The 14,385-nt window shown below is 45.4% G+C and overlaps 1 protein-coding gene across 2 annotated transcripts in view; it reads left to right on the top strand.

Moving 5' to 3' along the window:
* LOC124551105 (ammonium transporter Rh type B) overlaps positions 1-14,385 on the top strand; it is a 221,678-nt gene that overhangs the window by 185,763 nt on the left and 21,530 nt on the right. For both annotated transcript variants that reach the window (XM_047126042.1, XM_047126040.1), the window contains exon 9: positions 13,300-13,426. In XM_047126042.1, the coding sequence (XP_046981998.1) occupies positions 13,300-13,426 (127 nt within the window). The remainder of the gene's footprint in view (positions 1-13,299; positions 13,427-14,385) is intronic.

Genomic DNA, 14,385 nt, shown 5'->3' with positions numbered 1-14,385 from the left:
CTGTTTGTAAAGTTTGCTGCAAGTCTCTGTGCTGTCATTCTCAAATATTTGATGCTTCCTTCCTACTAACTTTATTCGCTGCACATTTCGCATTATGTCCCGAATGTTCCTCCACAATTATATCAGGGAACGACTCTTAGTTAAGAAAATACGACGCCCTTAACATCGAGCTACATGGAAACGACACTACAGGGCCAAATTCTTTAGAGACACAGAGGAAATACATCTACATCTCATGTGAATAACTTCACTCTTTTCTTTATTCTACATCTACATCTACATACATACTCCGCAATCCACCATACGGTGCGTGGCGGAGGGTACCTCGTACCACAACTAGCATCTTCTCTCCCTGTTCCACTCCCAAACAGAACGAGGGAAAAATGACTGCCTATATGCCTCTGTACGAGCCCTAATCTCTCTTATCTTATCTTTGTGGTCTTTCCGCCACATGTAAGTTGGGGGCAGTAAAATTGTACTGCAGTCAGCCTCAAATACTGGTTCTCTAAATTTCCTCAGTAGCGATTCACGAAAAGAACGCCTCCTTTCCTCTAAAGACTCCCACCCGAGTTCTTGAAACATTTCCGTAACACTCGTGTGATGACCAAACCTACCATTAACAAATCTAGCAGCCCGCCTCTGAATTACTTCTATGTCGTCCCTCAATCCGACCTGATAGGGATCCCAAACGCTCGAGCAGTACTCAAGAGTAGGTCGTATTAGTGTTTTATAAGCGGCTCCTTTACAGATGAACCACATCTTCCCAAAATTCTACCAATAAACCGAAGACGACTATCCGCCATTCCCACAACTGCCATTACATGCTTGTCGCACTTCATGTCGCTCTGCAATGTTACGCCCAAATATTTAATCGACATGACTGTGTCAAGCGCTACACTGCTAATGGAGTATTCAAACATTACGGGATTATTTTTCCTATTCGTCTGCATTAATTTACATGTATCTATATTTAGAGTTGACTGCCATTATTTACACCAATCACAAAGCCTGTCCAAGTCATCTTGTATCCTCCTACAGTCACTCATCGACGACACCTTCCCGTACACCACAGCATCATCAGCAAACAGCCGCACATTGCTATCCACCCTATCCAAAAGATCATTTATATAGATAGAAAACAACAGCGGACCTACCACACTTCCCTGGGGCACTCCAGATGATACCCTCACCTCCGGTGAACACTCACCATCGAGGACAACGTACTGCGTTCTATTACTTAAGAAGTCTTCGAGCCACTCATGTACTTGGGAACCAATCCCATATGCTCGTACCTTAGGAGTGCAGTGGGGCACCGAGTCAAACGCTTTCCGGAAGTCAAGGAATATGGCATCCGTCTGATACCTTTCACCCACGGTTCGCAAGATATCATGTGAAAAAAGGGCGAGTTGCGTTTCGCGGGAGAGATCCTTTCTAAAGCCGAGCTGATGCATCGACAGCAACTTCTCTGTCTCAAGGAAATTCATTATATTCGAACAGAGAACATATTCGAGAATCCTGCAACAAACACATGTTAAGGATATTGGTCTGTAATTATGTGTGGTATTGATACATATAAAATATCTATGTTACTAAGGACGCCTGACAATAAAACAAAGAAAACAACTACAACAGGGCGATCAAAAAGTATCCGTTTCAGGGCGTTGCTGCAGAGTATACACTGATCAGCCAGAACACTATGACCACCGATTTACTATCGATGTAAACCGGGCGAGACGATAGCAGCGTCACGTGACGAGGAATGACTGCTAGACACACGCACGGTCCATGTGGTATCAGTGAGCGTGCTGTCCAGGTGTAGAATCGAGAAGGTGACCGATGTATTTGAATTTGACCGAGGGAAGACCTGGAGACTCAGTAGAAGCGTTTCTGAAACTGGACGGCTTAGCATGTGTTCGAGGAGTGCCGTGGTGAGTGTCTCCAACACTTGGCGAAACCACGTCCAGAAGTCGTGGAGTGGGGCGGACACCTCTCATTACAAAAAAATGGTTCAAATGGCTCTGAGCACTACGGGACTTAGCATCTATGGTCATCAGTCCCCTAGAACTTAGAACTACTTAAACCTAACTAACCTAAGGACAGCACACAACACCCAGTCATCACGAGGCAGAGAAAATCCCTGACCCCGCCGGGAATCGAACCCGGGAACCCGGGCGTGGGAAGCGAGAACACTACCGCACGGCCACGAGCTGCGGACTTTCACATTACAAATTGCGGACGTCGTTGCCTGGGTAAACTGGTAAAACAGGAAAGGCGCAGCTAACATCTAACTGTAACACCGGGTAGAGTAGAAGTTTGTCTGCAGACACAGTGCACTGAACACTCCTAACAATGAGCCTCAGCACCCGACGACGCATCCGTGTGCCAGTGTTAACAACACGACATCGGCAACTGCAACTGAAATGGAAACGTGACCATTGGCGCCAGACACTGGCGCAGTGGCAAGGCCTTGCATGGTCTGATGAATCCCGTTACTTTCTTCATCATGCCAGTGGGAGGGCGGGAATCTGTTGTCTTCAGGTGCACAAAGCCATTGACATCTGTATGTGTATGCAGACAAAGCAATTGGTGAAGAACACCTCATACAGATCTATTTCAACGAAACCTGATACACTGGTTACTTGCTATCTGTTACTAATCCCGATACCGTCATCTTACCAATGGGAGGGCGAGAATCTGTTGTCTTTAGGTGCACAACCCCTTGACATCTGTATGTGTATGCAGACAAAGCAATTGGTGAAGAACACCTCCTACAGATCTATTTCAACGAAACCTGATACACTTGTTACTTGCTATCTGTTACTAATCCCGATACCTTCATATTACCAATGGGAGGGCGGGAATCTGTTGTCTTCAGGTGCACAAAGCCATTGACTTCTGTATTTGTATGCAGACAAAGCAATTAGTGCAGAACACCTCCTACAGATCTATTTCAACGAAACCTGATACACTGGTTACTTGCTATCTGTTACTAATCCCGATACCTCCATCTTTCCAATGGGAAGGCAGGAATCTGTTGTCTTCAGGTGCACAAAGCCATTGACATCTGTATGTGTATGCAGACAAAGCAATGGGTGAAGAACATCTCCTACAAATCTATTTCAACGATACCTGAAACACCGGTTACTTGCTCTTACTATCTGGAAAGATATACTGCGGCTGTTAGAACCAACACATGTTACTGGGGTGGGGGCGATAATAGGAAGAGACAATGAGCAAGGAAGAGACGGCCAGAGGGGGGAAGAAGGAGGGTGAAGATAAGAGGGTGGAGGAGATGTGCAGATGACAATGCTTCGTCACAGGTCTCTAATCATACACTGAATGTAGTCGGGAGAGCCACTGTCAAAGAGTGTGGCAGCCTTCAGCAGCAGCACACGACCACGCTGTGGACAGTGCCGAGGGAATCCTAGCGCGTTACATTGCACAGGGTGAAATGGCATGGTGCTGAATGTTATGCAGCAGCAGTGTTTCGTTCCACAGATGCCAAGACTCCCTTTACTTTCTAGCGTTGCCTGACTCCTGATTTTAGGTCTTGTTTCCACTATCTCTTTTGAGCCTACCAGTGTACCTTTTAGAAGATTTGTTATTTTTATCTATTTATTTACACGTCAAGTTCCGTAGGAACAAATTGAGGAACAAATCTTCAAGGTCTTGGAACGTGTCAGTACATGAACTTAAAACATAAAAGTAATAACAGATAAAAATAAATGTTCATAAACCTGAAAAAATCCCAGTCCATAAGTTTAAGTAAACGCTATCAGCAATACAATAAGAATCAGCTTAATTTTTCAAGGAGCTCATCGACAGAATAGAAGGAGTGACCTATGAGGAAACTCTTCAGTTTTGATTTGAAAGCGTGTGGATTACTGCTAAGATTTTTGAATTCGAGTGGCATCTTATTGAAAATGGATGCAGCATTATACTCCACACCTTTTTGGACAAGAGTTAAGGGAGTCCGATCCGAATGCAGGTTTGATTTCTGCCGAGTATTAACAGAGTGAAAGCTGCTTATTCTTGGGAATAAACTAATATTGGTAACAAGAAAAGACAATAAGGAATAAACATATTGAGAGGCCAATGTCAAAATACCCAGACTCGTGAACAGAGGTCGAGAAGAGGTTCGTGAACTCACACCACTTATTGCCCGAACCGCCCGTTTCTGAGTCAAAAATATCCTTCTAGAATGGGAAGAGTTACCCCAAAATATAATACCATACGACATAAGTGAATGAAAATAAGCAAAATAGACTAATTTACGTGTTGAAGTATCGCTCACTTTTGATACTGTTCGAACAGCAAAAATGGCAGTATTAAGTCTTCGAACAATATCCTGAACGTGGGCTTTCCACGACAGCTTACTGTCTATCTGAACACTTATAAATTTGAACTGTTCAGTTTCACTAATCATATGCCTGTTCTGTGAGATTAAAACGTCAGGTTTTGTTGAATTGTGTGTTAGAAACTGTAAAATCTGAGTCCCACTCTCATTTAACGTTAGTTTATTTTCTACAAGCCATGAGCTGAGGTCCGTCAGGTTTTGTTGAATTGTATGTTAGAAACTGTAAAAACTGAGTCTTACTCTGATTTAACGTTAGTTTATTTTCTACAAGCCATGAACTGAGGTCATGTAATGCACTATTTGAACCGAGTCATTGTTGCACACGACATCCTTTACTACCAAGCTAGTGTCATCAGCAAACAGAAATATTTTAGAGTTACCCATAATACTAGAGGGCATATCATTTATATAAATAAGGAACAGGAGCAGTCCCAACACTGATCCCTGGGGCACCCCCCACTTGACAGTACCCCACTCAGATCCCACATCACAGCCGTTATCAAAATGGTGAATAATGACCTTTTGCTGCCTGTTGCTAAAGTAAGAGGTGAACCAATTGTGAGCTACTCCCCTTATTCCATAATGGTCGAACTTCTGGAGCAATATTTTGTGATCAACACAGTCAAATGCTTTAGTTAAATCAAAAAATACGCCAAGCGTTCGAAACTTTTTGTTTAGCCCATCCAGTACCTCTTCTTTGATCTTCCAAGCTTTTCCATTTCCTCCCACATCTTTTCTCTGTTTCTGCTACCGTAGGCTTTCTTAAGATCACCTGCCAATTTTTGCTGTCGTTGTATTCTCAGTATTTTGATATGGCTTCTTTCCGTAGAGAAATTAGTGGTGGATCGATCCTCCTTGTTTCTCATCTACTGTATTTCCTCTTTGAACTATAGTTCCAGTCTACTAGAGAATCTTGGAGAACACTTTTATTGTTTGATAAATGAAGGCGTCTTTATTTTGTGCCCTTTTGTTTAATCTCCTTTTTATCGACTGGCAGTATGATCGATTCTTTCCAATTAGCTGCCATGCGTTGTTCGTTCCAAATGTTTGTCACGAGTTTGTGTATCGTTTTGCAGTTGTATATCCTCCATTTTTTATCAATTCGAATTCTCCTTGGAGACTATCTCAGGTCTCAGTCATTCTTTGCTGTGCAGCTAAAGGATCTACATTCTGATATTTACATTATTCCTCGATTTCTCGACTTCCAACTTCAACATTTCAAAGCTCCTCAAGCTAGTTTAACATAAATGTTGAGGATGTTAAACTGAAAGTTACTATTAACTCAGCCCAAATATATCTGGTAGTACAAAACGTAGTTCCTACTATTGTTCAACAAAAGGAGACAGACTGCACGCTATCACTATCAGCTTACTTGCCTGACAGGGCGTCACTATAACAGAAGGGTGGCAAGACAATAAAAAATAACCAATAACATTTATTAAGAGTTATGACGCAATGTGATGCTTACAGTGTGACAATTATTGAACTATATGAAATTGGATGTTCAAGCCGCGCGGTTGGCCGCGGGGATCACAGAAATTAGTATGCGGTGTATAGTTTGGTTTAGTGACGAAGACCACTTTCATTTGGATGGGTTCGTCAATAAGCAAAATCGGCGCATTTGGGGGACTGAGAATCCGCATTTCATGATCGAGAAATCTCTTTACCCACAACGAGTGAATGTGTGATGTGCAGTGTCCAGTCGCGGAACAATCGGTGTGACATTTCTTGATGGCACGGTGACTACCGAACGGTACGTGAAGATTTTTGAACCTGGCTTCATCCGCATTACCTTATTTCGACAAGATGTGGTTCGTGGAAAACTGAGCTCGACCCCAACGAAGCAGGGGAGTGTTAGATGTCCTGTAGGAGCACTTCGGGGACCGCATTCTGGCTGTGAGTTACCGAGAGGACCGTGGCACGGGTCTCGATTGGTAATAGATGTTCCGACACTTCAGCGGGTCATGCGGAATTTTGCTATTTGTCTGTACCACGTCAACACCAATGATGGCAGGCATACCGACCATGTCATAACCTAAATCCGAATATCTGTAGTGACGTTTACACGTTGAATAAAGTGTGTGCACCCCGTAGTATGTATCTAATTCAGTGTTTTTTTTCTTGTAGTTCAATAATTGTCGCCTTGTAACTGTGGTACAGTTAGATGCGTGGCACTGGGTGTTCTATACGTAATACAAAGAGATCTAAATGCGTTTGTTGTGTCTTGGCAGTCTGTGATGTTGTCACTATGGCTGAGGGTAATTACGCAGACACTCTCCGTTAGCCGGCCGCTGTGGCCGAGAGATTCTAGACACTTTAGTCCGGAACCGCGCTGCTGCTGCACTCGCAGGTTCGAATCATGCCTCGGGCAAGGATGTGTGTGATGTCCTTAGGTTAGTTAGGTTAAGTACTAGGTCTAGCGGACTGATGACCTCAGATATCAAGTCCCATAGTTCTTAGAGCCACTTTTGAACTCTTCGTTAACAGCCATATTTCTCTATAAATACCGACTGCTAAGCCGAGATTTTGTCTTCTCCGAGAAAGGCATGACATGGCAAATACACTACTGGCGATTAAAATTGCTGCACCACGAAGATGACGTGCAACAGACGCGAAATTTAACCGACAGAAAGAAGATGCTGTGATATACAAATGATTAGCTTTCCAGAGCATTCACAAAAGGTTGGCGACACCTACAACGTGCTGACATGAGAAAAGTTTCCAACCGATTTCTCATACACAAACAGCAGTTGACCAGCGTTGCCTGGTGAAACATTGTTGTGGTGCCTCGTGTAAGCAGGAGGAATGCGTACCATCACGTTTCCGACTTTGATAAATGCCGGATTGTAGCCTATCGCGAATGCGGTTTATCGTATCGCGACATTGCTGCTATCGTTGGTCGAGATGCAATGACTGTTAGCAGAATATGGAATCGGTGGGTTCAGGAGGGTAATACGGAACGCCGTGCTGGATCCCAACGGCCTCGTATCACTAGCAGTGGAGATGACAGGCATCTTATCCGCACGGCTGTAATGGATCGTGCAGCCACGTCTCGATCCCTGTGTCAACAGATGGGGACGTTTGCAAGACAACAACCATCTGCATGAACAGTTCGACGTCGTTTGCAGCAGCATGGACTATCAGCTCGGAGACCATGGCTTCGGTTACCCTTGACGCTGCATCACAGACAGGAGCGCCTGCGATGGTGTACTCACTGACGAACCTGGGTGCAGGAATGGAAAAACCTAATTTTTTCGGATGAACCCAGGTTCTGTTTACAGCATCATCATCCGTGTTTGGCAACATGGCGGTGAACGCACATTGGAAGTGTGTAATCGTCATCCCCATACTGGCGTATCACCCGGCGTGATGGTATGGGGTGCCATTGGTTACACGTCTCGGTCACCTTTTGTTCGCATTGACGGCACTTTGAACAGTGGACGTTACATTTCAGATGTCTTACAACCCGTGGTTCTACCCTTCATTCGATCCCTGCGAGCCGGCCGGAGTGGCCGTGCTGTTCTAGGCGCTACAGTCTGGAACCGCGTGACCGCTACGGTCGCAGGTTCGAATCCTACCTCGGGCATGGACGTGTGTGATGTCCTTAGGTTAGTTAGGTTTAAGTAGTTCTAAGTTCTAGGGGACTGATGACCACGGCAGTTAAGTCCCATAGTGCTCAGAGCCATTTGAACCATTTTTGATCCTGCGAAACCCTACATTTCAGCGGGATAATGCATGATCGCATGTTGCAGGTCCTATACAGGACTTTTTGGATACAGTCAATGTTCGACTGCTGCCCTTCAGATCTCTCCCCAACTGAAAACGTCTGGTCGATGGTGGCCGAGCAATCGGATCGTCACAATACGCCAGTCACTACTCTTGATGAACTGTGGTATCGCGTGGAAGCTGCATGGGCAGCTGTACCTGTACACGTCATCCAAGCTCTGTTGGATTCAATGCCCAGGCGTATAAAGGCTATTATTACGGCCAGAGGTGGTTGTTCTGGGTACTGATTTCTCAGGATCTATGCACCCAAATTTCGTGAAAATGTAATCACATGTCAGCTCTAGTACAATATATTTGTGAAATGAATACCCGTTTATCATCTGCATTTCTTCTTGGTGTAGCAATTTTAATGGCCAGTAGTGTATTTAGTGCACCCCATCATAGGCAATCCAACTTATACTATCCACCTCGGGTGCAGGAGACGTGAGTTGGTTTGCATATTTTAAGATGCATTAATTATTCTCTGCATAAGTTTTATTATGCCCACCCTCTACAGGGTGCTCTAAAATTCCACTTACAAACTTGTAGGACTTGTAGAAGGGACTGAGTGGACAATAAAATGAATGAGAACCCATGTCGTTTCCCACAACGTCCGGCTCTATCGCGTACCCTTTTCGCCGCAATTACGCAATGGCTTCGAGAAAGGGGCGCTTCACTGTCAGCAGGTGTGACTGTGGCGCTGAGAGGAGACGCTGGACGCCCGTAGTGGAATTGGAGTAGTTTGGGAAAACTGATTAGGTTTCCTTTTCGTTTCATTGGTTATTAATGTGTGAAATTTTAAAACAAGTAATGTTCTGGGTCCCGCCTCATCAATTACTTGCACACTCACGTTCAGCAAGAGAGTAAAACCTTGAACCACTGGAGACAGGATGGTCATGTTCATAGGACATGTACATTAGTATGTTTTGCATAAATGATCAGCATGTGTCAGCATGTGTCCTGTTGCCTAGTAGACACAGGGTAAGCATGTGCTTTGATAGCTTGTTCCACACGTGATGGAATCGATGCGTATCAAGCGCGAGTGGCGTCCTGTGGCGTAGCCATTCATACTGCATTCACCTGTTGCCAAGGTTCATGTGTGGTGGTTGGCATGGGGTCACAGCGCTGCATCAGTCGTTTCACCATATTCCGCACTTTTTCGATTGGCGACAAGTGTGGTGATCTGGCGGACCAGGGCAAAAGGCTGACATCCTGTGAAGCCACTAAGGCAGGTGTTCGTTCAGCAAAATGTGGTCGTGCATTGTCTTGCTGAAAAATGGTGTATGGGGTGTTGTGAGGAAAGGCTACGCCTACAGGTCGCAGGAAGTCATTCACGAGGGTCACACTGGTCACAGTGCCCTGCACACCCATCGGTTGTGATCTGTGGCTGTAGCCAGTAGCACCCCACATCATAAGAGCCTCAGTTGGAGCTGTATGTCTTTTGCGAATGCCCTGTCTGTAGCGAACCAAAATGCGGCCATCATTTTCAAACAAACAGGACCTGGATTCGTCCAAAAACACTACAAGAAGCCATTGCCGTACCCATTGACGTCGTTCCGTACTGTATTGCCCTGTAGCATATTTCTCCACGTTCGTCAAAGGCAGCCAGAAAAGCGGGTGATGCGCACTTAACCCGTGCGGTAATAAACGGCGACGGTCTGCCACCCCTGGTAGTGTACGATGTGTTACAATGTTTCACAGTTGCGCCAGAACCGATAAGGACGCAGATCTGTCCTGCAATGCCATACGGATGAGATGGGATGGCCTGAGTGGTTCAACCTGACCCATCTCGTTTTATTCTATGGCCTTCCGTGAACCATTCTGCACACAACCATTGCATTGCCGAACACTTCGTCCCACACGAGCATCAATTTCCCGGATGGATGCATCACGTACTCTCATGCCAATAATGCACAACCTTCCAAACTCACTGATTTGGCGGTATGGTTCATGCATATGTCTGCTCAAGTCACACTAGTCCATTACTTTCGGCCTACAGTCACAACGAGAGCTGTAGGCACATTTCAAAGCTAATCATTTCTACAGAATATACTAATGTACATGTCCTGTGAATATGAGCGTCGTATCTCTAGTCGTCTAGCCTTGGGATAGCCAGCCCTGACAAAACTCTACCATCTCGTGAGCAAGATGTATGAGACAGGCGAAATACCCTCAGACTTCAAGAAGAATACAATATTTCCAATCTCAAAGAAAGCAGGTCTTAACAGATGTGAAAATTACCTATCAGTTTCAGAACTCACGGTTGCAAACTACTAACATGAATTCTTTACAGACGAGAAGAATTCGACGTCGGGGATGATCAGTTTGGATTCCGTGGAAATGTTGGAACACGTGAGGCAATACTGACCCTACGACTAATCTTAGAACATAGATTAAGGAAAGGCAAACCTACGTTTCTAGCATTTGCAGACTTAGAGAAAGCTTTTGACAATGTTGACTGGAATACTCTCTTTCAAATTGTGAAGGTAGCAGGGGTAAAAGATAGGGAGCGAAAGGCTATTTACAATTTGTACAGAAACCAGATGGCAGTTATAAGACTCGCATGAAAGGGAAGCGATGGTTCGGAAGGGAGTGAGACAGGATTGTAGCCTATCCCCGATTTTATTCAATCTGTATATTGAGCAAGCAGTAAAGGAAACAAAAGAAATTTTTGGAGTAGTAAAATCCATGTAGAAGAAATAAAAACTTTGAGGTTTGACGATGACATTGTAATTCTGTCAGAGACAGCAGAGGACCTGGAAAAGCAGTTGAAAGGAATGGATAGTGTCTTGGAATGAGGATATAAGATGAACATCAACAAAAGCAAAACGAGGAATTAAGTCGGGTGATGCTGAGTGAGTTAGATTAGGAAATGACACACTTAAAGTAGTAAAGGAGTTTTGCTATTTGGGGAGCAAAATAACTGATGATGGTCGAAGTAGAGAAGATATAAAATGTAGACGGGCAATGGCAAGGAAAGCGTTTCTGAAGAAGAGAAATTTGTTAACATCGAGTATAGACTTAAGTGTCAGGAAGTCGTTTCTGAAAGTATTTGTATGGAGTGTAGCCATGTATGGAATTGAAACGTGGACGATAAATAATTTAGACAAGAAGATAATAGAAGCTTTCGAAATGTGCTACAGAAGAATGCTGAAGATTAGATGGGTAGATAACTAATGAGGAGGTATTGAACAGAACTGGGAAGAAGAGAAATTTTGTGGCAGAACTTGACTAGAAGAAGGGACCGGTTAGTAGTACATGTTCTGAGGCATCGAGGGATCACCAATTTGCTATTGGAGGGGAGCGTGGGGGGTAAAAATCGTAGAGGGAGATCAATACACAAAGCAGATTCAGACGGATGTAAGTTGCAGTAAGTACTGGGAGATGAAGAATCTTGCACAGGATAGAGTAGCATGGAGAGATGCATCAAACCACTCATTGGACTGAAGATCACAACAACAACAATCTCTAGTCGTTCAAAGTTCTCTGTTTTTATCAGTACGTGAGGATAAAAGTGATCACGTAACCAATATGTTTTCAAACGGTTGTAGCATTGAAATGGTACGTTTCCGGACATGGGCTCCAATTCAAAAGATTATCCTCTCCGTCCCCTCTACAAGTCCTAGAAGTTTGTAAGGGAAATTTTAGAGCAACCTGTATAGCTTCATACACTCATGCTCATAAATTAAGGATAATTGCAGAATGTGGTGCCACACAACATGGTACCACACAAAACTGGCGCTAATTGCATAGGCACATAGGGAACACACACGACACAGATCTGTAAGTCCACGGTATTGGTGATAAGTTCACACAACCGTCCCGAAATACGTGTGCTACAAAACGCCACTGTTTCCTGTGCATGTACCCCGACATCAGGATCAAGTGGTGGAGCAGCTGCTGGGGTATAGCCTCCCATTCTTGCACCAGTGCCTGTCGGAGCTCCTGCAGTGTCGTAGGGGTTTGATGACGTGCAGCGTCGACATGGAGCATCCAAGGACTGCTCGATGGGGTTTAGGTTTGGAGAACAGGTAGGCCACTCCATTCGCCTGATATCTTCTGTTTCGAGGTACTCCTTCACGATGGCAGCTCGGTGGGGGCCGTGCGTTATCATCCATCAGCAGGAAGGTGGGAGCCACTGCACCCCTGAAAAGGCGGACATACTATTGCAAAATGACGTCCCGATACACCTGACTTTTTACAGTACCTCTGTGAAGGACATGCAAGGGTGTACGTGCACAATCATAGTCCCACCCCATGCCATCAAACCACGACCTCCATACAGGTCCCTTTCAAGGACATTAAGGGGTCGGTATCTGGTGCCTGGTTCGCGCCAGATGAAAACCCGGTGAGAATGACTGTTCAGACCATACCTGGACTCGTCCGTGAACGTAACCTGGGACCACTGTTCCAATGACCATGTACTGTGTTCTTGACACCAGGCTTTACGGGCTCTCCTGTGACCATGGGTCAGTGGAACGCACCTTGTAGGTCTCCGGGCGATAAACCATGTCTGTTCAGTAGTCTGTAGACTGTCTGGAGACAACTGTTCCAGTGGCTGCGATAAGGTCCAGAGTAAGGCTACCTGCAGTAACCCGTGGCCGTCTGCGGGCACTGTTGGTGATATATCGGTCTTCTTGTGATATTGTACACTGTGGAGGTTCCATACTGTACCTCCTGGACACGTTTCCTGTCTGCTGGAATCGTTGCCATCATCTTGAGATCATACTTTGTGGCACACGGAGGGCCTGTGCTACGAACTGCTGTGTTTGACCAGCCTCCAGTCACCCTAGTATCCTGCACCTCATAACGTCATCAATACATGTTATTTTAGCCATTTTCAACACACACCCACCATCAGAACGTCTGAAAACGTCTGCACACTTACTCTCTGCACCGTACTCTGACATGCACCAACACACCTCTGCGTATGTGGACTGCTGCGAGCCCCACCGTGCGACGACCGCAGGTCAAATGCACATCATGGTCATACCCCGAGGTGATTTAAACCCGCAAACCGCCCACCAGAGTGCTGTTTCACCATGTATCAGTATTATCCTTAATTTATGAGCTTGAGTGTAGATCAGCCTCCTTATCGAAGTTCAGGGTTTGAGAAGTGAACCCTGGTTCATATAGTCGACAGCTTTGAACGCTTCACACATCACCTTGTGTTTCAGCCTCATGAAGGACCTGACGGCTCTCCATCTGCATTGCTGGGGCGGTCTGCTCAGTCCCAGGCTGGGTTCCAACTGCTGGCTTTGGCGCACAGCCTCGCTATAGCGCTGGTGGCCGGTGCTCTCACAGGTACGTACAAAAATCACACACACACACACACACACACACACACACACACACACTCTGCCTAGCATCTGTCTGCTGATACTCCGTATAGTTACGTGGTCATATTTTAGACCAATTATCCGTTGCCAGCCACTTTGAGTAACTGCTTCCTAAATAGGGTTGACCACTTGCAAAATGAAATTAGTCACCCTCAGGACACCTCAACGTAATACTGTGTAATTCCTGGGTGCCCATCAGCGGGAAAGTGCAGTTAGCTTGTGCTGCGTGCCATTCGGCCCTTTTACATTATGCCCCCCCCCCCCCTGTGAACTTCTTGACCAACTCCTCCCATATGCACTCACATACACAACTGTAGCATAGGCTCTGGTCCATCTAACTGCCTGTGTGCCAGCAGTTTCCCCACCCCTGCCGATCTCTGCCCATGAGCGCCTGGTTGCTGGGTGAACACTAGAGGTGGGTCGTTCGCGAACTAACGAGTCGAAACGAACGGTTCACAAAGATGAACGGAACGAACGGGGGACGAATTCTAAGGAACCGTCTTTCATAATTCACTTCGATCGCGGCTTTCTACACTACTGGCCATTAAAATTTGCTACACCAAGAAGAAATGCAGATTCATTGCACAAATACATTATACTAGAACTGACATGTGATTAGATTTTCACGCAATTTGAGTGCGTAGATCCTAACAAATCAGTACCGAGAACAATCACCTCTGGCCGTAATAACGGCCTTGATACGCCTGGGCATTTAGTCACACAGAGCTTCGATGGCGAGACGTGTAACCAATGGCACTCCATAACATCACGCCGGGTGATGCGCCAGTATGGCGATGGCGATGCAGCTTCAACACGATACCACAGGTCATCAAGAGTAGTGACTGTCGTATTGTGACGAGCCAGTTGCTCGGCTGCTGTTGATCAGAAGTTTTCAGTTGGTGAGAGATCTGGAGAATGTGCTGG

This window comes from Schistocerca americana, chromosome 9 (genome assembly GCF_021461395.2).
Source record: "Schistocerca americana isolate TAMUIC-IGC-003095 chromosome 9, iqSchAmer2.1, whole genome shotgun sequence".
NCBI lineage: Eukaryota > Metazoa > Arthropoda > Insecta > Orthoptera > Acrididae > Schistocerca > Schistocerca americana.
The sequence above is the reverse complement of the archived record's forward strand: the minus strand, read 5'-3'. Positions and strand labels throughout refer to the sequence as shown.